We start from the raw sequence: 26137 nt of genomic DNA, 5'->3' as shown, positions 1-26137 counted from the left end.
TGTCAACAACAGTGTAGTCAACAGTGGAGCTCTTTTTGCAATATTAAAGTTATTTTCCCAACGGAGCCAGCACAATAACAATCTTCCTGTTTTAAGAAGAAAATTAAAAAGGAGGAGAGCAAGGATTTTGGCCATGGCGTTTTGTGGAGCAGTTTTAGCAACGTCGGTAAAGAGAAACGTGTGGGTGCGGAGTCGCAGCCAGGAGTAGTGGGATACTGATGTGAGTGGGTCTTCTCGTTCCCGCCTACTTCAACACAGAATTATGACGTTTGTAGCATATCAATGACGTACAGGTCGGATACATGTGGCTTGGCCGTTCAGACGGAGGTCGCATTTCAAAAGATCGGATACGTAACGGATTCAGGACCACATACCCAAGTGGCCTGGGACACATTTGAAAAGATCGGATCTGTGTCGTTCAGACTGTCATGAAAAGATCGGATACAGGTCGCATAGGGGCAAATAAATCGGAATTGGGTCATTTCAGCCTGCAGTGTGAACGTAGCCTTTGATCTTTCAAGCTGTTTAATGGCACTAAGCAGGTGTTGCATTGCATCAGTCCAAAATAAGTGGAATAAAAAGACTCCAATAGGTGAATGAAGGCCTTCTGTAGGGAACCGATGCATTTTTGTAAGAAAAATAACCATATTTCAAATGTAATAATCACTTTAATCTAGCTTGCGCTTGCTGTTGTACACTGAAGCAGATCCGGAAGGATGACGAATGAGATCGGTTTTGCGCATATGCTGCTCAGAAGTGACGAACGCAGGGGAGAGATCAAAACAAAACAATCGTCACGAGTTAGAAGTACAAAACGAATTATAAAGAAGAATGTCGGATGATTTCGATATAAGCCAAGGGGAGACTGGTTTTCCTTTGTTATAGAAGGAAACTTAGCTTCCTTTGCTCCTGTTAACAAACGTTGGTTTTCACACTGCTGACCTCATACATCATCCTCCTGGAGCTGCTTCAATGTACAATACAACTGTTGGCACAAGCTACATTAAACTAATTAGTACATTTTGAATATATATATTTTTTTGGAGGGGGGATATTTTGTGGTTATTTTTCTTACAAAAGTGCATCGATCCACTACAGGAGTCCTTTGTTCACTCCGGGGGGTGATGTGAGCCATGTGAGACACTTTTTTTTTTATCGATGGGCGCTTTTTATTTAACTTCTTTAGGACGGATGGACTGCAACACCTGCTGCTTGAAAGATCTAAGACAACTTTTAATATAACTAGATTCGTCTGAAAGAAGAAAGTCATATACTGTACACCTAAGATGACTTGAGGGAGTAATTTATGGACTAATTTGAATTTTTGAGTTGAACGTCACCATATTAGAATGAGTTCTGAAGAATCACGTGACACTGAAGACTGATGTAATGATGCTGAAAATTCAGCTTTAAATCACAGGAATAAACTACATTTTAAATTATTTAAAATAGAAAAAAGTTATTTTAAATTATTTTTAATAATATTTTAAATTTTAAATAATATTTCACAATATTGCTGTTTTCACTATTTTTGATCAAGGAAATTCAGCCTTGTTGAACATAGAGATATAGAATGTTAAAGGGATAATCCACCCAAAAATGAAAAATCTGTCATTAATTACTCGCCCTAGTGTCATTCCAAACCTGTAAACCTTTGTTCTTCATAACACAAATTCAGATATTGTGATGAAAGCGGAGAGATTTCTGACCCTGCATTGACAGCAACGCAACTGACACGTTTAAGGCCCAGAAAGATAGTAAGAACATCCTTAAAATTGTCCATGTGATATCAGTGATTCATCATCAGTATTACGACGCAACGAGAATACTTTTTGTGCACTAAGAAAACAAAAATAACAACTTTATTCAATCATTTCTTCTCTTTCGTGTCAGTCTCTACATCGCACTCACAAGAGTACCATGACACATGGACTATTTTACCCTGAATGCGTCAGTTGCATTGCTATTGCTATGCAGAAACCTCATGGATTTCATCAAAAATATTTTCATTTGTGTTCTGAAGATGAATGGAGGTCTTTGAACCACTTTGAAGGGTGAGTAATTTATAACAGAATGTTAATTTTTAGATGAACCATCCCTTTGGCATAAAGTGTCAATGCTTGTAGAAGCATGAATAGTTAGGTGTGAGCTGAAGATACAGATCTTATGATCGCGCACACAATTATATCAAATTAATTATAATTATATAGACCCTACTATACCAATGCAACTGACAGGTGAATTATTGTATCAATATGACAGCATAGTTTCTAAGTACATTTCAGAGATCAAAAGCTCAACTAATACATGACCTTGAATTACAAATAAGTTCAGAAGAAAAATGTCCTGTGTTTTGAATATGCATAAGACGGAACCTTGCAAGTATACCTGGAAGTACTTTGGCCCACTTGACCACTCGGATCATCTGTTTTCCAGCGAGGTGGTTGAGGCTGGTGAGCAGGTGGTCAGTTGTGTCGGGCTGTGTGTTGTCATAGCCCGCGAACACCACTTCAGGCTCTATGAGCTCCAGGACGCTACACACTGACGGTGACAGAAACGGTGCTACCGTGGGGACGTGGGGGACAAGAGCATTGGCCGAGCTCAACTCTTTCTCCGAAGTCAGAAACGGAGGTCCGTCTTTTGAGTTCTGCAGGGAAGAATCCTCGCCAATGCTCTTCATCTTCCCCAACTTCTTGGATTTCCGTGCTGAGAAATAACAAACATATATTATTAAAGCTGTTTGCTTGAGCAGCCTGATCCATTTTATGAATAATTACAATTTATGTTAAACATTGAAGGTCTTACAGTGATTTATATGAGAGATAAATCATTTGAAATGAACAAGGTATTAATGAAAAGACCCCCAGTGTCGTCTTCAAGCAGTGTTTCTACAGTTTTTCATATCTGAAATGAGCTGGAGCTGATAGAAGTAATTATTCAAATAGAGATGGATCTTATAGCAGGGATCACAGTTTAAATCCCTGCTGTATAGGTGTGACCTCTTATGTGGTTCGGGAGGATGCTGTTAATTGGCTGTGTGAGTGTTCCAATTTGATATTAATTGCAAGATTCCTGTGCCAGCAGGTTTATATCACATCAGTAAGTGAGACTGAAGGTGGCCTATGTGCTAGCTCCAATAAATGCTCATATTTTATACTTTATTATATTTTAGAATTTTGTGAAAACTTTGTAGTCTTTCAGATGGATGTTTATTTGTCATTTGAAATTAAATACATCTACTATATTTCGTCATCAACAGAACCATGTACATGTATCTTCAGTATATAATTAAGGTGTCCCCCATTAGTGTGACCCTTGGGTAGCATTTGTTACACAAACAACCAAATGACTTCATCTGTATTTCACTTTTTGCCTTTTTTTAAAAACCATCTACCTTGGTCAATTTTTCCAGCTCACTGAGTACTGCTCAAATTGTGTTGCAATTATATTGAAAACACAGATGTACAGTATGTGAAGCATATTTCAATATGTTCTTTTAAGTCACTTACCTTTGATAAATAAAAGAGAAGAAAAGAAAATATTTCTTTGTAACACTGTAAATCTTCACTAAAAAGGCAATCCCTCATATTACAATAACTTTCACAATAACATTTTGTGTTTTTTTTTATATTCTGTGTATGTTCCTTATATATTTTAAGATGAATGGTCTCAGGTGTGCCAGTATAATCATTTCACAACAGTTTTTAGTCCCATAGTAAGTAAATTCAGTTACCCCCAAGATTCATCCCAGCTTGTAGACACTTCCGTACTCTGCATGCTGGACAGTTTTTCCTCCGAATCTTGTCAATGATACAGTCATTCCTCCCAGCACAAAGGTAGTTGTGTTGACCTGCAAGAAGAGTGTTCAAGATCTCTATCAAATTCTTTATGTATCTTTTTTTTTTTTTTTTTCTGTAGGAAATTGTAACAGAAATTAGGTTCTGCAATTTAACCAAGTAATTTCAATAATTTAATATTAAAAATGACAATATATAGTTTTCTGTGGAGGCTTTTCTAAGTCATTGTGATGTGTTTTGGTTAATTAAAAAAATGAATTAGAATGCAATTAATTCAGTGAAAAATTACCATTTTTGATTTACTGCCCTATTAATGTAATACAAAAAAGACAGATCACTCTATTACATGCATTAACAAAAATGTGACCTTCACAAGGACATTGTGATGCATTCTGGTCCTTGTGCACATTCCTCCCTTTGTGAGTATATGACGCAAAGGAGACAGCTGTCTGACAATTTACGTCCCTACTGTATATCACAGAGAACAAATGAGCCATCCCAAATAGTGTTTCTGAGTGTGTCATGGGTTGGTTGATGTCTTGGTGCGGGATGCAATGACAGTGACCGTAACAGCCTGAGAATCCCTCATGCGCTGCCTTCCTTGGCCAAGGCCACAGCTCGTGGATCGCGCTCTCATTTCGGAGCACCATTCCGCTCCACTGATTTGCCACACACCCACGCGCTCCACAGGCCAGAGCACGGCGCCGCAGGGCCACATCCAGGCACCACGGCCGTGTGCATCTCTCTCTTTCATTCTCTTACCCATATTCCACTCCCTCTTTCACTCGTGCATCATGGGAAGGACTTCTCCGCTAAACTGCATGCCACTGGACCTGCTTACATTATATGAGGGTGCTTTCCTTTAATGCTTATGGACCGTGTGGCTGCAGACAGGCACAATGAGTGTTTTTGGTGGAGGGGAAAATGCGCAGCGAGTCTGTCTAGAAGCTGCCAAAAAAGCCCAGGATCTGCAAACAGAGCAACAGCAGCTGTAGCCTTGCCACTATTTCTGGCTAAATCACATGACCCCTTACATAAGCCCATTTTTCTTGCTCTAAAAAACAGTAAACTGCGACACAGGAAACAGAACGAAGCCCTCCTCCGCCTCACCATCCAAACACAGATGCAAATCAGACCTGAAATCTGTTCGGCTGACTCTCAGGCCACTTCTGACCACTGTACACAGCTGCCCCACAAATCCTGTTAATCATTGTCCCATCAGAAGCACGTACACATAGACTGTACCATACTGTGCTCGTGTATGGGCACACATATGTGTGCGTGTAGGTGTTTATGTACTAAAGCAGCAGAGGGACTGTATGTGTACATAAGGATGGAACGGGAACTAAACATATCTTAACGTTTCAGTGCACTCTAGTTTGTGGATCTATATCTGTGTGGTGTTTATGTGCATTGGCTTAAAAACATCTGAGCAAGTGCGTATTATGGTCTATCACAATTGTAGTATGTTACTTCATTGTTTAGCTATTGTTTTCCCAAAGTCTAGTTTAGACTTTTATTGTGTTTCCAGTGGGTATGTTTTTGCATGCCTTTGGTTAATCGGTTTTCTTGGTTCTAGTCTGGACCAAAAAAGAAAATTACACATTTGGTTCGCTTGGTGTCAACATGGAAATTTTTTAACACCTAACCTAAAGATACAAAACAAAAGACATGAGGATATGGTCACAAGCTGATTGGACAGCTTTTATTGTGTGAAAACTAAAGGTTGATCCCGAGTTTGGTACGCACCAATATTCGGATGGGAGCTTCATACGTCAAATGAATCACACTTACAAAGCAATCGCAGTTTGTTTTATTAGAACCAAAGTTGCTGTGTGTAAACATGCCCTTACCGTTCCTTTTCCTCAGTGAGACAAAAGTCAGATAGAGATTAAAGGGATACAGTAGTTTGCAAAAAAAAAAAAAAATTGTCATCATGTACTTTATTTTATTTTTTTAAGCAGAACACAAAAGGAAATAATTGAACAAATATCTGTTTTCGTAAATTTAAGACAATGGCAGTACATTGCAACAAGATCCCTTTATACGTTTTGCTGAAAGACATTCAATATTGAAGCTATTGTAACATGAAACGATGTGTGCATCATTCAACCATTGAGCAGCTTTTTGCTCCAAACGTTTTTTTTATTTTTTTTTTTATCAAACTTACCTAGATTCAAGTGTTGATTAAGAAAAGAATGCTTGAATCTGGCTGGCAACTTTTTTTCAAAAATTCTGGCAGGGAAAGTATTAATATTGGGTTATTTTTCACCAATCCATTCAGAATAATTGGAAAATGTTCAGAAAGCTACATGGACTTTTCCTGAAATCCCTGAGTGCTTTATTAAAGTGAGTTGCATTGTACAATATTTGTACTGTTCACCCAACGTTTTTTTTTTTGGATGGGTGTGTGTGTTCTGCAGAAGAAAGTCATAAAGGTTTGGAAGGACATGAGGTTGAGTAAATTATTTTTCTCATTTTGGGATTAATCATTCTCATATTTTACCATATTTATGGAAAGACATTCTGTCAGTTTTATTTCTGAATTTTGTAGATCCTCTAAACCAACAAATTCATATCCTCATACACATTTTACCACATGCCATTAGTTCTCAAAACCTCCATCTTATGCTTCAGTGTGCACTGAGTTTAATGCTATGGCTGAATTTGTAATACTCATACTGTATCATTTCAGCCTAACTGTGTGCACGTGAAGAGCCAACATGGGGCTTCCTGTACAAGCCTGTGTCTACTTTTACCCGACTACGTCATAGAGGGATGCACTGAAAACCTAGCCTGTCAGCTTAGTAATGAAGCAGACATTTAAAAGGAAACTCCCTGTGAGACTCATGCAATACAATATTCACATCTTTTTTCATCTGTTTTCCAACTGTCGTGTCGTTTCTGGCTTCGACTCGGACATGTGAGCTTCTCTTTTAAAACGATTCTCCTTACGCCAAGTCTTCAGATCTGTTTTCATGGCAATTCAGTGTCACGTATCTAACCTACATTTAGACCAAGAGGATTACGCCCTTTTTACATTAGCTGTTAGCTGCGACATGTAGCGTAAACAACAACATAGAAAACCACAGGTCAATGGCATATGAATCAGCATCCATCTAAATTTTTTTTAACCATGTACTTCAAATCTATTCCACACATGTGACTCACATTTTTAAAGTTCAAGTGGACCAACTTAAATTTACTCTTGTGTCTGTTTTGTTGTCGGACAAAATGGCAGTTTGGGTTATATTTGCATTATGATTGGTCAGATTTGTCAGTGAAACCCCTGGGGAAGGGTCAGTTATTTGTGGTATTTACAAGCAATTTTTTACCAAAATTCTTAAGTAAATTTTACACCTGCATGTTCTCACCCCCAACTCGTCACATATTGACGCTTGGTCAGGTATTTATTGCAAAAATAATAGACGTATGACAGCTAAAAGTATTACAAACAAGCCGTGTTGCATTGGACGTCTTCTGAAGCCATACAATATCTTTTTTGCAAAGAAATGAGTAGAACATAAGGTTTTAATTGCTACGTTAACATGCTTACATCTCATTCAAAAAGATACTCCCGTACTTTAGCATGACGCCATCGGTCACGAGACACACAAGAGCCGATGGCATTTCATTACCAAGACTGACGTAAGGCTTCTTCTGGTGGACATTTCATTTTTACACTGACTGCACGCAGGATCTGGGCTGTATGGTGGATTGAGATGGTGATCGCACTTATTCCTCTCACAAATCAATCGTTACAAGCCTTGAAATATTAATATTTTTTTAATAAATTATAACTGCAGTTGTACATGCCTGTTATATCCTGTGTTTTATTGACAAATAGTAGGTTTAGTGGCAGGGGTTGGGTTACGTGCTCATAAATGTGTAAATAGTGTAATGTAAACACAATTATTGTGACTGTTTACATTGAAAATTCACACCCCAACATATGTGCAATATTGGCAGTATTATTACCCAAATATATCATTTAATCATGAGAATAAAATTCCCAAAGCCTTTAACGTGTCTGCGTAGTGACACCAAAGGTTTCTTATTTAAAGCAATGGAGGACCCAAAAATTATGCTAAAGGGTACCCTGTGCATCAAAAAGTGACACCAAAGGGTTCTGACCAAGCGTCAATATGTGAGGAGTTGGGAGTGAGAATGTGTTGCTTGCACCAAACTTTTTCAGTGTATAAAAGGGATGTTCACACTGAGTGAAAAAGTGATATGCAATTTCTAGAGACTTCTGATACCATGAGTTACTTGACAGAACTTGAGTAGAAATACCTACTAGCAACCACCAGCTCTGTGAATCTCTCCAGCAATTTAATCACAATGTAAATGCCCCTTCAGTTAATGACATTACTGATTTCTGAAATTGATTTATTTCTGCTAAATGTTTTTCTTAATTGATGTAAACTGCAGATCTTATTTTCTGTGTTCATCCAACACGTCCAACACATGCAGTCTTCAGCGGAATTATTGCATGAACTGACGCATGAGAGTTAAATGATCAACCAAATCGCAGCTGTAATCATTTGTGAAGATACAGTTTTTCCAGTTTCCTCTCATCATTTGTTATTTCCACACATGCACTTCCTGAGCTTTGCAGTCCTCTGCTTTCCTGTTAGAAATTGTATCTGGTCCAAGGTTAAAAAGCTACTGCTTCATCTGTATACAACGTCCAATGGAAAATTAATTATATAGTTGTACTGTATATGGAAATTATTCTCTTTCTGGTTTTGCTGTACATTAGGCTTAGGGCTGCCTTGAGGACAACATACAGATTAATAAAGCCGGATAGTTCACAATTAGTTATTGTGGTTATGATGATAAATGGATACAGTAAGAAACATCTGTCACCAACTGACCTGAATAAAGCCTTTCATAACCTCAACCATATCAATAATACACGGTCACGACCCATGTCCCAAAATATATTGATGTTGGAAACACAGATCCCATAATGTGATAGCCGCCATCCGATTTGCTTAAACAAAAAGGGTGTCTCGCTTTGCATTGATGTCAAAGAACAAAGGTATCACCCAGAAGGCGGAAGAGATGGCAGATAGTGAATGCAGCGGTGCTGTAGGCAAACACGGAGGGGTTATTTGAGGTGAGGAAATTGTATGGGGATTGTATGACCTGTTTAGTGGACTGTATAGTGGACTGTATAGTTGTTTGGCCCTTTAATACTCACTGACCAATCACAGCACTCCGAGTTCTTGCATATTTCAGTATGTGTGCCTGTAAGTTTGTGGAGTTTCACTTTTTTGTCATTAAAAGTATATTTTAAATTCATCCTTATAGTTATAAATTAAGAAAGCCATTTCTTTATTTATATATATAACTATTTCTCACAATCGTGGCTTTAAATTGTATGTGTGTGTAACAATAATGTGACTTTCTTACTGTAAAATGTATTTCACAATTACTCTAAGATGGAAATAATTAAAGTTTGTTTTCCCTCTTAATTAAATCATTACGCGTTCTGGGAATTAGGCACTTAAGGGCATCAGGTGCTACATTCTGTCTTTTTAATTAATCTTTCTTTGTTGTTTTTCCACAAAAATCCTCAAAGTTTCTCACTTTTTAACCCTATACTGATGCAACGATGTTTCCTATCAAAATACACAATACAAGAATGAATGCTAAATCAGTGTAAATTTCTTCAGCATTATATTTACCAAGTAACAAAGTTTCAACGACTCTTCTGAAAACTTAATTGACACTGAACTTAATTGAACTGACACCGAGCATCATTAAACATGATGACATGCCAAGACACTGATGGCTTTTGAATAAAAAGCATCTGCTGAGCTGTCTGAAAAAATAAAAAAATAAAAAAACATATGGAAATCACAGCCGAGTTACAGACTGTGGTTTGCAAGTTTGAAACGGACAAGTAATGAGGAAATGTGTTAATGATGAGAAAACTCTGGACAGATCAACTGCATCAAACATCTCACATACTTCGCTAAGCTGTTAAAAAAGTAAATGTCCAATTTAAAAACCTTGATGGCATGGCAGTGGCTCTACATGTGTGCCAGTAGTCTGTTTATTGGCTATAATCAGAATAACAAATTACTCTAGGATTTTACTTGACATAAGCAAACCTCTTTAATGCTTCTTGACATTGTTTTGATTATTCAAAAATGCTTAAAGTGATAATTCACCAAAAAAAGAAACTAAAACAAAAGAAGATATTTTGAAGAATGCTGGTAACCAGATAGTGGTTGGTAGCCATTTATTCCATTTTATGGAGAAAAAAAAAAGTAGATGGCTACCAGAAACTGTTTGGTAGCCAACATTCCTTATAATAACTTATTTTGTGTTCAACAGAACGAAATAATATGGAATTATATTTGCTTCAAAAAAAAAAAAATTACGTAACTTTATAAAACTGAACGTAACTTTTTCAGAACTTTTTTTCTTTCAAAATTATGCCATTACAAAAGAAGAAAAATACAATGAAAATGAAAAAAATGAACTCAGTCGCACAAATTTAATAGGCTCTTAAATATGCTGCATTCTTTGTTAATGTTTTTGAATGATTCGTTTTCATTAATCGTTGATTTTGAATGCATTGCCACAGATTTTGCTTATGCTTTTTTGTTTTTAGACACAAACCTCTCTTTGGGGCGGGCTTAACAGTAATCTACTCTGATTGGATAGTGAGCTTTTGATGGACAGGTGCTCTCTGACCTGCAAATACAGACGTCACTCAGTGGCGCGCATATTGGAAAGCTCTCGTGGTGATCTGAATGCATTACATCATGCTTTGTATTACTAAATTTGTAAATAACATTTGACTTTCGATCGTCTCAGTCTGTAAAGATGAGCTCTCAGGAGCGGCATCATCTTCCTCCTCGCTTATCCTTCAAGGCAGCTTGAAGTAAGCTTGTGTTACTGAAGTAACAAATAACATCGATACAAGTTTTATTCATGTTACAGTTCATTGCAGGTTATTATTGTCATTCACAAGAGAGCTGAGAGCTCATCTTTCCGATATGCGCGCCACTGAGTGACGTCTGTACTTGCAGCTCACTATCCAATCAGGATTAAATCCACTATCCAATCACTGTTAAGCCAGCCCCCACGAGATGTTTGCGAGAGGTTTCCCCCACTGCGAAGCATAAGCAAAATCTGTGGCAATGCATTCAGAATCCACGATTAGCGAAAACATATCTTTGAAAAACATTAACAAAGAATGAAGCATATTTGAAAAGCCTGTTAAATTTGTGCGACCAAGTTCATTTTTTTGTAATGGCATATTTTTGATAGTTTCTGAAAAAGTTAAATTCAGTTTTATAAAGTTACGTTATTTTTTTTTAAGCAAATATAATTCCATAAAAGAAAGGTTTGGAAAAACTTGAGAGTGAGTAAATGATTATTGGGGGAACTTTCAGATAAAAAATGGCTGCATTCCAGCGTTTTTGACCATGATGGCCATATCCAGTAAAACTGTAAACATAAACTCTATTTCCTGAGCTCCCTAGATTTCAGAGCTGTGCGTGAGCGTAACAAGCTTTTCCTCTCCAGCAAAAGCATTTGTGCTTCGGTCAGTGAAAGAGAAGAAGAAATGTGGTGAAAGTGTATATATGTCTCTGTGATTATGGTTACAGTAATTATGAGTATAATCACATTAACATCATTTCAGGAGTGCCTTAATCACATTATAAGTGTGAATGTAAACATAGCCAATGTCAAAATGAACCTTTTCTTCTGAAAAAGTGCTGCAGAGCTAAGCAGGGAGAATCAAACACGCATACTTAAAAAAAAGCAGGGCTGTTTGTTGTCAACTGTTCAGAAGATGTCTTCCGAACAGTTGACAACAAACACGCACTTACACCCATTGAAAGGCTTGGAAGAGCAAGGACAAGATTTAAAGGGGGAATGAAATGCTATTTCATGCATACTGAGTTTTTTACACTGTTAAAGAGTTGGATTCCCATGCTAAACATGGACAAAGTTTCAAAAATTAAGTTGTACGTGTGAAGGAGTATTTTTGTTCCAAAAATACTCCTTCCGGTTTGTCACAAGTTTTGGAAAGTTTTTTTCAAGTATGACTCTGTGTGACGTTAGATGGAGCGGAATTTCCTTATATGGGTCCTGAGGACACGTCTGCCGGAAGAGCGCGCGCTCCCGTATAGCAGAGCACTGAGAGCACAACAGACTTCACTGATCAAAGCAAGAGCGTCGCGAAATGTCACAAAAGGAGTGTGTTTTTGGTTGCCAGGGCAAGACAACCCTGCACAGATTACCAAAAAAAAACAGCATTAAGGGACCAGAGGATGGAGTTTATTTTTACAGAGCATCAACGGAGTTGTGCAAGTGTTTTTGTTTGTTCCCTGCATTTCGAAGATGCTTGTTTTACAAACAAGGCCCAGTTTGACGCTGGATTTGCGTATCGTTTATTTCTTAAGGATGATGCAGTCCCAACGAAAAAGGGTCACAATCGTGTGTTGGAACCGCATGCGGTGATTAAAACTGCTTCAAATATCTCTCTATCAGCGCGTAAGCACATCAAGTAAACAACATGCGATGTTGTCATCAAACTGCACTTTCCACATGTACAGCTTAAAAAAAAAAAAAAAAAAAAAAAAAAAAAAAAAAAGTGGAACTTAGTCATTTTCCAAAACCGCTAAGCAAATGTATACAGTTTCAGTACATACCACATAGAGACTTCCTGCTGATGCTGCTCTTGTTAAATTTCAGCCTCTGGATCTGATTCTGAATCATAAATATACGCTGAATCTGACTGTAAGCCATGGTTTGTTTTGGATGATGTTGTTTCCCTCACGGTCACAGCTTCCAAACGCTCTCAACGCAAAAGCCTACTGGCGCTCGTGATTCTTTAGCTCCGCCCACACGTCACGTCTCCAGCGGCTCGTGTTTTTTCCGGGAAAAATCAGTACAGACTATCTTTCTCTTATGAATATAATAAAACTAAATACTTTTTTGAGTTATGAAGGATTAAGTAATACTCTTTAGGTACTCAAGATTAACAGGATATTGAGTGAAAACGAGCATTTCACCCATCCCCCCCCCTTAATATAACTCTGATTGGATTTTTCTGAAAGAAGAAAGTCTCATACACCTAGGATGCTTCGAGGGTGAGTAGAAGATGGATGAAATTTCTCTTTACAGTATATAGAAAAAAATTAAAGCTGTGCAACCCAACAAAGAAATATGTTTCTGTTTTGAAATCAGCTGGTTTAAGGGTCCTTTTTTTTCAGAAATGCACCTTATGGCTCCAAACTGGGCACCAGCTCTGTAACCAGCACTGTCCAATAGGGGTGAACACATGCCTTATAAAGACATCTAACATTAGGAACAGCTCCAACACTACAAATGTGAATTCCTATCATTTAGCATTTGTCCCTCTCCATCCCTGAGCTCCCAAACCCTACAGATAAACTAACACAGTGAAACCGGTCTATCCCCCCTTGTGCCAAATGTAATAACAGATTCTCATAATGAAGGAACAAATATTTTAGTCCTCAGACTGAACAGCTGTAGAGCTCCTAATAAAAGTCTGTTGAGTATTAGCTGGTACCATATGGCCACTTCACACTATTCCCACAGAGACAAGTGTTAGTGCTGCTATTAGTTATTATTCACGCAGCTCAGGAACTACACAACAGACGTTGTTAAGTATTGACTGCAATATTTTGTGGTTTCTTTTTTCGCATCTATGCCTGAGTTTAGCCGTTTTATTTTATATCACAAAGAGCAGTCAAGACCTTTCCGCCTTTCAAAAAACAGTGAAGGCTGAAAAAAAAAAAAAAAAATGGCCTCTTCTACTTCAACTCCTACATCTTTAAATATCAGTCTTCTGGCTGTTTTTTGCTCTGTTCCAAAACCATCTGAAAATGCCTTCAGTGGCTAACAACATGCTAATCACAAATTCCACTGAAAACAACTGCCTGTCAAAACTCCTTTGTGCTGCCCCCTATCTACATAAAGTGTTCCAAATCAGTCTCTTATGAGCTTCCAAAACAGTTAGGATGCTGCCTTAGAAAGCAGCTGCCTATATAGGCAGCCGGCAGCGAGGCTAGGTTTTGAAACAGACTTCTCTCTGTCTATTCTCTCACTCTGATTATCATTTTATCCTTTTCCAATCTTACTGCTCACCCTCCCTCTTCCCCTAGCTCACTCTTCACAATCTCTCTCTGTCTCCTCCCACCTTTCCCCTCTCTCTCTCTCTCTCTCTCTCTCTCTTGCTCAGATGGTAACTAGGCTGAGGTCAGGTAAGGTAATGGAGCGCACACTCTTACACAGCACTACCTCTGCTGTGGTGTTGAAAAAGCGACTGCACTTCTGAATGCCCTTGAGGTGTGACCTCATTCAGGGCTCTGAGGAACAATCACAACCTGAGAGAAGGCTTTATATAAACACACATTTTTCCAACATTTAATAACTTCATATATAGCCGTAAATGACTAAATCAGTTTAGTAGTAATTGTTACAGGATGACATACGGTCAGCTGGTCATTATCTCAGGAGTAGGGGTCCTGTCTCATCCTGAAATGGTTTATTTTCCAATAGCGACTGGCTGACTGTACATTACCTCGCTGATTAACGGATGATAAATAAATGGACATGTAATGTGTGTTACAAGAAACATGAAACTGGGTCATTATACAAAAATATTTTGACCCATCAGAATCAAGAATTCCAGAGAGCCACGAGTTAAAGGGAAAGTTCAGACAAAAATAAGAATTCAGTCATCATTTACTCACCCTCATGTGGTTCCAAACCCATAAGACTTTAGTTCTTCTTTGAAACACAAATGAGGATATTTAAATCCAACATGAGAGATATCTGTCCCTCCATTGAAAGTTTGAACACTTTAAAAAGTTCATAAAGACATTGGAAAAGTAATACATATGAACCAAGCAGTTTAATGCAGGAGGAGACACAATCACTTTATATGATGAACAGATTTAATTCAAGGTATAATTCACGTACAAGCACTTATCAACAAACATACGAGCACATCAAATTTCGTAAATTAAACCTCAACTGTACTTGACATGTGAGAACAAACCTCATCGGTTCTTGTCTCATTTATTTACTTTAAATGGAAGAACATAAATCTCTCAGGTTTCATTAAAAACATCTCTTTTGTTTTGAAAAATAACAATAAGTAATTGATAACTTTTTGGATGGACCATTTAACATACAGTCCAAAATAACCACTAAAAACTACTTACTACATTTAGCAGACACCTTTATCCATTCATGCTGATTTCCCTGGGAATTGAACCCACAACCTTTTGTGCTGCTAACACAATGCTCTACCACTGAGCCACAGGAACATGTATAGTATACTAGTCCAGTACACTAGAAGAATAACCAGTATCATTTTCAACTTAACCACAGATGCTTTCCATAGATGTTCATTTGGAAGAGAAAATCTATATAATCTAAATCTAAATCGATAAACAAAAAGTCAACGCAAAACAGCAAAAACGCCTTGAGTACAAACAGGCGTTTCTTTTTCCCCACTTGCTGTTATACACACTACATGCTCAGTGGAGTCTGGATGTGTCTGTTGGCTTAATCAGCAGTTTGCACCTTTCTAAAGAGGCTGTGATAGCATTGTGTCTGTTTCAGAGCTAAGACAAATGTCCCACTGAACGTTCAACTTCCCTAAAAGCAGTAACAACATTACACTCCCCTTATAAAATGTGAGGCCAGGCCAGGACTACTTTAAGACGTATATGACATTTATGCACTACAAAGTATTGTTTATGGCAAATAATAGTTTTACTACATCTCTATATGGGACTTTTTATGTACATCCGTTTCATTTAGATAAACTATTCAAGAGTTATATAATCCACATGTGTGATCTATAATTGAATTCATCTCTTTTGAACCACTTAAATCAAACCGCATCTAGAATAGTTACAATATCTAGAGCTCCTTGAAATATTATGCACAAACCAGGCAGGAATTCACGCTGCTTTAAGCCGGCCTTTTCAGCAAGGAATCATCCCGTTAATATGACATAAAGACATTTCTCAACAGAACACGCTTGGAAGTGAGAAAGCAGATGAGAGTCTTACCTTCTACTGCTCTTTTGAAGAAAACTTTACAGCTTCCACATGTAACAACCCCATAGTGACATCCTGACGCCTCGTCTCCACACACCAGACACACTTTGGCTGTTGAAGATGTGTGTCTCAAAGATGCACTGAAATAAGAGCAAATAAAATTGTACCTGTAAACTGTACTTAAGACATCAGGAGCAAGTGACAAACCGCACTAATGACGGAGCTCAACATGGTCAGAAATAGTTCTGTGTTGCATTGGCAGTTCAAGGGTAACTTTTAGAATTCAACTATTTGAATTATTTGACAAGGAAATTCAGAAACAGTGCGAATGGAAGTAAATTATACTCTTTTAATCAACAAATTGCTTATTTTATTCCAGACAAGGGTGGGAAAAAAATGTGCCAAGTTCTTAAAAATGTTAACCTTGTGTCAATTCACATCGTGTCATTGTTTAGAAAATCAAATAAAAGATAGTACATTTTAAAATGGCATAACTCTAAAAAGGTCCTGTGATAAATAAATGCTAAATATTTTGACGTGAAATACATTTGAGTGTGCACGATCATTATTTTCTATCACGTTTCAAAGTATTTCTTTCTGCATCTTGGTTGCACGTGTTTTTGAAAAAGCAGACAGAAGATGTTCAATTATTATTAAACCGCATATGATAATTAATCAGTTATAACGTTATTTTAATGAATACATAGTCATTTAATTGACCTGCCAACTGATATATAAAAAAAGGCACAAAAGTAATAAAAAAAAATGATAATAAATAACACCCCAGGCCTGAGCTAAGTTTGTCCTGCTCTGCAGAGCTGTTTGAACCCAATGATTTTAGCACCGCAGAAATCACGTAATTCCCACATTGTTACTGGGCACCCAAAGGGCACGGCATATGTCACTGACTCATAACGTATGCCTCGCCACTTTGCTCCAGATCATAAGAATGGTCTGTTCAGAAAACCGACTGTACACCATCTACACAAACACACCCACATTCAACGCAGTCGATTTATCCCTAATCTACTGGAGCCCCAAAAAAAGCAGTGCGCACAGAAATAAATACCGAGCAACATTAAGTGGCAGAAAATGAGAGACCGTCGGAAACTGAAATAGAGAGATTTTTATATCCCGTGCCCTCCAAAATGAAATTGAAACATTGAAAATGAAGCACATACTCCAAATAGTCTGGCTGAGTTGGCAGAAATCTGATTAAATTGCCCAGTGAAACCTGACATAGCCTGAGTGGGCAGAGCCTTTCAGAAGGATGCCCTGCGGACCGGGTGAAAGTCACCCTTTTAAAGACACCTATGGTGTGCAGGAAATATGAAGCTCGTTTTAACCCAACAGTAAGACTCAAACAATTCTTTAATGGCAAGATAGGCTTTGCACGTACCTCCCCCGCCCCAACTTTGATAATGAGCGTGCTCTCGTTTTAATCAGTAGTGCACGGTAATTGTCTGGTTAGCATTCTGACAACATCCTTGAGTCTTAACAAGCCTGTGGGTCTCAGAGGCACGCTCCCTCTCAAAGCCTGGTGCGGGTAGTAACTTCACCGCATCTTTCTAACACAGTCGAGAGGGCTGATCTAATTCTCCCTCGTCCATCTAAACACACATTCAATTTCTTAGCCGGTTAGCGGGGGTCTCTAGCGAGGTTGTCGATTGGCAGGCCCTGGTGAGCTAATCGCCCCGGCGGCACCACAACGCTCACTGTGCATGATGTGAAGAGGTCTGGCTGCATTAAACTGTTCGGCGACCCCCTCTGTTTCTCTTGTTCTGCACCGAGCGTTCCTTTCCACCGAGTAAAAAAGACAAAGACGAAACAAAGGGCTGACAAGGTGACTGCTTTTGCAGGAAGTAGGTCAGTGTTGGTTGTTATGAAAGAGATCGCCCTTATGACCGGCATACTGGGAGAACGCTGCTGTTGTGTTTTTGTGCATGAGAGAAAAACACTAATTAACGTCTACAACTCTAGCTGGTGGAAGTTGCTTGCATTTTTTGGAATAAATAATGAAGTGATTGGGTAACCTGCTTCACCTCTCTTAGAAAAAGTTAGAATTTTGATGTTAGATTCTGAATTTCACTTCCATTTGCGCCATTTACTCTGTGAATAACCCTTAATTCTGTGGTCAATGAGTGAGTTTACATGTACAACAAATGCTGATTACTATAAAAAAATACAGCTCATTATAAAAACCTGACAACGCAATTAACCGTTTACGTTAGATGTTGAATTCTTTTGAAATTTACTCAAACACGGACAGATTGATTCAAGAATAGGGTCAAATTAGATATTGGATACTACCATACTTTCATATTTGATTGAACTGCAAATATTTTTGTATCACAAGGTTTCGGAAATTCTGCAAATGAGGCATAATGTAATATATCATATATGTCCACTAATATATATTTACACGTTTTGAAATGACAAAGAGCCCAAAGTCTCAAAATGTATTTATTTTTGTTTTGTCACTATTTGTGGCCTTTACTTTACAAAAGCACACAACATCTTGTATGTTGTATAAAATGCTTGAAATGATTCTCTGGAAACAGACATGTCATGAGGAATGTAATAAGGAAAAGGTGTGGGGTGAAGTGAGGACACTTGTAACTATGTACAGGTGTTTGCATTTCTCCTTTTTTCAAATACAATTGCAGTCTAATTAGAATGAACTCAGCATGCATTCAGATCAAACAGCAATTTTTCTAGCTTTGGGTCTGTTCTTTTCTTTCTCTGTAGATATGCTTTTTTGTCTTTAGATATAATTTAAAAAAAATCAGAAATACATCTGTAAGCAAGTACTTTGATAAACACTCAAGAATGCAGAAATGCAGAAGCTCTTTTTTGAAAGACAAAATGTGGTAAAGATCAGGCACTTTATTAAATACCATTATTTACACACATTAACATGTTAGAAGAGGTCAATTAGGGTTTGAGAGTTGGCTTACATGAGGATATTAACAATATTTTGAATTTTAATGTTATCATAATGTCTGTAAGTTTGATTTGAATTGACAGAACGGAGTGAGACAGAACAAGGAATACCACAAAACATCACAGAATTCATCAAATTCCTTGTTAATACTGTACTTACTGATGTTTGTGTTCCTATTAAAATTGATGTCATTTCCTGAATGATGGTATCTGGCTTTTTTTTTTTTTTTGAATATTCCAAACGGCCAAAAGGACAGTAAATTATATTAAGAACACAGAATAAATAAACGGATAACTAAATACATTCCCAAAGCATTTACTGATTAGAGAAACATTTTCTGATGTAGGAGATTACATGTATGCATGTATGTATGTATTCTGGAATATGGGTTACTGCAAAGCCCCCAGGGAAATAACAAAAATAGCAACATCCACTCAACCAAAGCTGTGCAATTTTGTTGATTTAATTGTGATATTACGATAAAAGAGATTAATCTAACATCTCTCATTCCCTCCTTTACATTTGCAAACTTTATATTCTATCCAATACATATGATTGCTTAAAAATATAGTGCACAGTAGGAATGACCCAGTTGCATTCGTTAAGCAGAATCTGTAGTTTATGTTGGTGCAAGAGCCATAATACAGTATGTTTAATGACCAATTATCATGGACATAAACAGGAAGCAAGTTTTTATTTTTTTTTTACATTTTTTTATGATACTGCATCCTAATACGTAAATGTGTATTGTTCCCTGTGCAATTACACAACCTAAATTTTTTAAAAAATGCAATTGTGAACTGAAACGGTAGTGATCACTTACCGGTCATGGATGGACATAAGCATATTATACATTATGTTCAAGCTCAACTTGGAAACTACAGGAAAGGTAATGGAATGCAGAGTTTGGGTATTCGCTATATTATTTGGATTCTGAATATTTATTGCTGCTGCATCAACTGAGAGCTGCAGAAAGATACTGGCAGGGTTGAGAAACCAGACTGACAGATGGATCAGGAATGCAAAAATAACAAACCATATAACTGCTCGAATGCACTGCTCTGGAGCTGTCATGTATCAATCTCAACAGAGCGCTAAAGCAGCAGTCTTTCTCCTGCAATGGGCAGAAATAGAACATGTGATGATAGTTACACTGAATTTAAACCATTAGCGCTGTTCTCTATCAGTTAGGGTGGGTGTAAAGTTATAGACTTCCCAGTACATAGATGCTAACCAAAGCCAGAAAGAGAAAGCCTGGAGAAAATGAGTCCTACTCACTTTCAAGAGGATCACCATTCATTGTGCAAACAGCGACCGCTCTTACCGACACCAACCTCCTCTCCAGTATTTACGTAACGCAACTTGGAATGCGGCAAAAGCTAAAGGTAGATTAGGTAAAACAAACGGGGGAGAGGACAAATAGCTTACATAACAAAAGTGAGACAGTCTAAACATTATCACTGCACCCACTCCACACACCACGCAGAGCAGCCCGCGGCGGGAAATTATGGTCAGGCCGCTGAGAATTATGGGTCCCCGGAGGGCTATTAAGACCTAGATCTAGCAAAGGGTCAACAGCAACGTCAGTGAGTGCGTGTAAAATACATTTACATCCTCTTAATATACCAGAAGCTGAATTACTATCCACTGGGGGTGATCTGAAGAGAGTGGCACAATATGGCTGGCCCTCTAATGCGCTTTAAATGTAAATGATGGAGCTGTGAAATACGAGGAAGTAAAACCAATCTGTGAAAGCAATTATGAAACCGATTTCAAGGCTTTTTTGCTCAAAAATAAAGTGAATTCAGGCTTCCAAAAGAGCAACTAATTTATTTTAGAATTTTCAAAGCAGATTATGAAAATAATAAAGTTAATTATATCTATTGTATACTCTACTAGTTTGTGCATGCAAAGTTACGAATTATGAATGTTGCTCCTTTTCACCACTGTCCATTTCACTAAAGAAATTATGCAACTCTTATTAATAACAGCAATCTAATAGCAAAGATGTTCAGATTCAAAAACATGAATTTAACTACAATTTTTTCTTCTACCTCCAACTTGTTTTAAGAAGGTAAAATGTTTAAAATGTTAGAAAGATGCTCAAATAGGACCTTGTTTTCAACTTCAGCACAATGCACTCTAACACACACGGAGATACAGGACGCATTCTTAGAGGAAGCACAAATGAATACAAAATAATGCTTCATCTTGAGGAAAGGCTTTTAGAAAATAAGCATTTGTAATTTAAAACACAACCATTTGAACTCCTGTCAAGCCAGTTGCAATGAAAATAGTGTACACTTATAATGATTGTAATGAGTTTTTGTGCACAAAAAAAGAGAAACGTCCTTTGAGTTGATCAGCGAGTCTTCGAATAGAATCACCATACTGTAAAATCAGATAAGACCAAATACTGTTGTGTTCTTCACTCTCAGTGATTTATTTTATTTTTTTAAACCCTGTCACTGGGCTGCTACCTTTTCATAAGGTAGTCTTTTGTACCTTTTTTAAACCCTAAAAGATGCATATTAGAGCCTTAAAGCACTATTTGAAAAGGTACTGTCCTTCCTTCTTTCTCTTCTTTTAATGAAAAAAAAAACACTTGAGAACTTCTTGAAATTTTTTCAAGAACTGTTTTTAGGAACATTCTTACTAACTTAGAATGTCTCTCATGTTCTACAATGAGCCTCATTAGAAAAGAAAGGCTCATAGAAGCTGGTTTAGATTAGCACCTTCACACGAAGCACCGAGCAAGTGCAAGAACTTCATTCCTTGAATGCATTTGATGTAAAAGACGTTTGGAAGGATTGGATTAATATATTACTGCACAGTACGAGTGATTTTGAGGCGTGACTATTCACCGCATGGTGCAGTTTGTAAGAAATTCAGTGCTGGATCTGACTTTAAGTGGAAAAACAGTCAGATTCATGCTGAGTCCTTGCGTTACAGTGTTGAGCATGTAAACAGTGAGGGAGGACAGATACTTTAGTCCATCAACATGAGTCCTGCAGGTATGGCAAGACTGACAAACAAGTAAACTATGAATTTGACAGCCTTAATTTAATACAGTTGCACTTGGCTTCCACTTATTCAAGCACTCATATACTTGTATCATGATGCAATTCAAAAAAAAGAAAGTGAAGATAAAGGAAAAACTGGGAATACAGGGATTGTTGACTTTACAGTGTTACAGGTTATATCTTCCCTTGGACAGACAGCATGAAAAAACTTACTATAGTGGAATGGTTTGGCATCCTTAAGTGAGTGTTCTATACAATACAAGCAATACAATAGGTTTATGAATAATAAAAAGTGATTGCTTTGAATTAATTTTGTGCCAGTTTTCAGATGCTGTGCACTTATGCTGGTTAAAATGCCCTCTGTAGTAATAAGGTTTTAAGCTGTTTTAATAAATGACTTGGGGCAAGCTCATCTTGTGTAACTCCTAACACACCTCACCTATCAACTCATGTTCATCTGCATGAATATTATTTCCCTGGGTGTGTCGAAGCCTGGCAGAGAATGGACAGAATCTATTAGCAGAGCCCACAGAGACAGAATCTCACATAATATCCCAGTGGTCAACACCAGATGTGAGAGTCTGAAAACATCAACAATGATGCAATGATGTTTCCCGCTGACAGCCTTGAATGTCATTATCTCGATATGACTATGGGCAAAGTTTGTATCTGTTTATTACGTAAGACACCCATATAGAGTTTAATGTTTAGTTTTGTGTTCAGTCCATGTCTGTTAGTTTTGTGGTTCTCTACATGCTCTAATGCAGTGGTTCTCAAAAGGCCTCAACAGTAATCAAAAGCCCCGAGACTTTTCCAGCTGTTTGTATTTTACTGGATAACAATTAAGAACAAGGGTAAAAAAACAAAATAAGCCTGATAAAATATTTTGAAGCTTGGCATAACAAGAACAGGTGTATTTCCTGAAATATGTAAGTAAACTAGCAAATAAATAAATAAAAATAAGTAAAATAAATAAATATATATATGTTTTTTAAGGCTACTTGTATACCAGGTTTTTAACAGCTGGTTCTTTAAAGGAAAGAAAAAAGTTTATTTAAAAAAAGTGTAAATAAATAAGTTTATAAAATGTATTTGAATCCTTTTTTTTAATATATTTTATCTTATATTTTGACCCCTCGGGAAGTTTGCTGAGACCAGATTAAAATGAGTAAATTGAGCAGATTAAAACATTAAATAATTATATACATAAAAAATGAGTGTCTTTTTATCTTCCCGAAAAACAAACAATAATGATGATGATGCTGATAATGATGACTTATCTGCAGTATAAAGTACTACACAGATTTATACAGACGTTTTATCTCAATTTCCATGTGACATTTATCTTACCTTTTCGTTTTAGAATTTTGCCTTTTTGTCTGTTTTATGTACTATGTAGTATCCTTTAAACATAATTCTGACTGTTTAAGACATAATTGCTACCTTTTATGTCATATTTATGATTTAACTCCGTTTTTAACTAAGGTTGGAAGTTCACCCAAAAAGGAGAAATCTGTCATTAATTACTCACCCTCATGTCGTCCCAAACCTGTAAGACCACCATTAATCTTCTGAACACATATTAAGATATTTTATCTCCCATAGACAGCAAGGGTACTGCCACAATTAACACCCAGTAACATAACAAGGAGATTGATAAAATAGAAAGAAAAAAAATGTGCAACTTTATTCAACAATACTGTAGGTCTCCTCTGTGTCACCCTAGCACCATTTTGGAGAGTATCCACTGAACGCAAACAGTGCATGCTATTCTGTGTCAGCCGTGCCATGCAGATACATTGTTTTCATTCAAATCAAAGCACAAAATATGTAGAAAAGGTATTAGTGTGATGCAGCTGACACAGAATACAATACACTTTTTGCGCTCAGTGATTGCTCTCCAGAATGGTGCTAAGGAGACGCAGAGGAGATGAAGGATGGTAGTACCCTTGCATCAGAATGCATCAAAAATATCTTCATTTGTGTTCTGAAGATGATCAGAGGTCTTACCGGTTTGGATCAACTTGAGGGTGTGTAATTAATGACAAATGTTTCATTCTTGGCCGAATTAACCTTTTTAAACCGTAAAGTAATCAGATCTCTGTGTGATCCAGACAGGGATTTTCAAAAATTGTGGGCTCTATCTCAAACACGAAAAGCAATTATTAAGGGTTTCTCTCAGGGAATGCCACATGTGGCACTTAATTCAAGCATTAAAACCCATACAAAGTCCTGTTTTCAGCACCTTTGGAATGATATGCCACAGAATTTACGCTAATCTGTTTTATGGCAAGCCTGGAGATATATACACACCTTCTTAAAAGCCCATACACAGGCAACTTTGCAAAGATACCACAAATCCTTTGTGTTGGTGACACGAGTGGCGTTGTGAACTCACACTGACCTGCTCCCACTGAATCCAGTGTGACCACCTGCTTTGCCCCTGGTGGCCTCATTAAAGCACAGACATGGCCCTGATTCACTTATGACCTCCAGACTGGGTTTATGTTGACTAGGATAAACAAGAAGCTAAATCCCTGAAGTGTGTATCTTACCTGTAGGAGACATGCTGAGTCAAGCTGGTCCTCTATACCCAGTCAATAAAATGAATCCAGTCAGATACAAAATTATTCTTAATGTATTGCCCTGTATATGTAGAACATAGTTTTTCATCTTAATATTACGGCTTAATAAAACATATTTATTTTTTAAGATGCTTTGAATAATATAAAAGTTGACGTTTCCCTTTGAAATTGAAATGACCTTACAAACACAGTGCCAAAAAGTCAGCCATCTCAACATCCAGACCGGTGAACTACCCCGCCCTCAGTGAAGACTGCATTCTGGCCGCGTGTTTACGTTTTGAGACAATAGACAATGGAGTTCAGACGGGGCTGTGCCTCTGTTGGAGTCGTCTGACAGCCGGCCGGCAATTCAGAGATGCACTTGGAGAGCGTGGCGTGCGACTTTCTGTGCGTGCTCACTGTAAAGCGTCCGGCCCAAGGCCAGTGTCACACAGCTGTAATGACACTCTCATTGAACAAGGCTTGCTCAAGGGCAGCAAGTGGACATTCCCACTGAGTTATGATGTTGCGTTTGACATCCTGCTAAGAAGAAGAATCAAAATATCATACCAGCCGTTGTTAGCAACAGATGTGCATTGCAATGCTTGAGTTATGAGTCACCTGACATGCTGTGTATTTCTATTCAGACATGACAGGTCAGGTTGTTCAATGAGATAATAATTAACACCTGCTTTTGGTGTTCACTCCCCATAGAGTTTAATTCAGCCTAAAGTCAACTAGTCACTAGTTATTGCCTTATTAACTCAGAAAAATATTCCAGGTTAACTACAAGTTAAAAGGAAAGGTTCCCCTGAAAAAGAAAATAAGATGAAAATGAACTCACCTTCAGGCCATCCAAAATGTAAATGAGCTTCTTTATCAGAAAAGATTTGGAGAAATTTAGCATTATATCACTTACTCTATAATGGATGCTCTTCCGTTATTGGGTGCCATAAGAATGAGAGTCCAAACACCCCATAAAAACATCACAATAATCCACTAATAATCTACATGACTCCAGTCCATCAATTAACATGTTGTGAAGTGAAAAGCTGCTTGTTTGTAGGAAACACATTCATCATAAATGTGTTACTAACTTCAAACTGATGCTTCTGGTTAAAATATGAGTGTTTTATTCATAATATTGCTTTTTCCAGTGAAAAAGTCATCTAGTCTGAATAAGGAGAGAGATATGCACCAGATCAAGCAAAAGAGTCTAAAACTGTTCTAAACAAATACTGTATGTTGGTGGATTTTGATGAGAGCGGACAACAGGGGATCAGCCTTTCCACTGCAGGAAACATTATTATTGATTATAGACATATTTTAGTCAGAAGAAAACATCTTGATGGATTTCTTACAAACATGCAGGTTTTCACTTTCATAAGACGTTAATTGATGGATAAACTGTGAACTATTGTGATGTCTTTTATTAGCTGTTTGGACTCTTATTATGATGGCATCCATTCACTGCAGAGGATCCATTGGTGAGCAAGCGACATAATAGGCATTTCTCAATGTCAAGGATACTTCCTTAGCAGGACTGGTCCTACCAAGTCACTTCCTTCAGAGGCTAGGGGAGACTCCTCTTTGCATTCGGAGAACACGTAAATGGAACAGGCTAGCACGTGCACATCATTGCTCATTGCGTCAGTGAAAAGTGCCGTTTGAATAAAGCTGTGAATGGTATCCTTAAATTACTTTGGACAACTTAACTAGTTATTTATATAAGAAATGC

General features: G+C 37.5%; 1 protein-coding gene across 1 annotated transcript in view; it reads right to left on the bottom strand.

Moving 5' to 3' along the window:
- nr3c2 (nuclear receptor subfamily 3, group C, member 2) overlaps positions 1 to 26137 on the bottom strand; it is a 75172-nt gene that overhangs the window by 16305 nt on the left and 32730 nt on the right. The window contains exons 3-5 of the mRNA XM_026260618.1: positions 15881 to 16008; positions 3734 to 3850; positions 2389 to 2706 (exon numbers count right to left, since the gene is read on the bottom strand). Of these exons, the coding sequence (XP_026116403.1) occupies positions 2389 to 2706; positions 3734 to 3850; positions 15881 to 16008 (563 nt within the window). The remainder of the gene's footprint in view (positions 1 to 2388; positions 2707 to 3733; positions 3851 to 15880; positions 16009 to 26137) is intronic.

The sequence above is a fragment of the Carassius auratus genome, unplaced genomic scaffold (genome assembly GCF_003368295.1).
Source record: "Carassius auratus strain Wakin unplaced genomic scaffold, ASM336829v1 scaf_tig00215565, whole genome shotgun sequence".
Taxonomy (NCBI): domain Eukaryota; kingdom Metazoa; phylum Chordata; class Actinopteri; order Cypriniformes; family Cyprinidae; genus Carassius; species Carassius auratus.
This window is presented reverse-complemented; position numbering and strand designations above follow the sequence as displayed.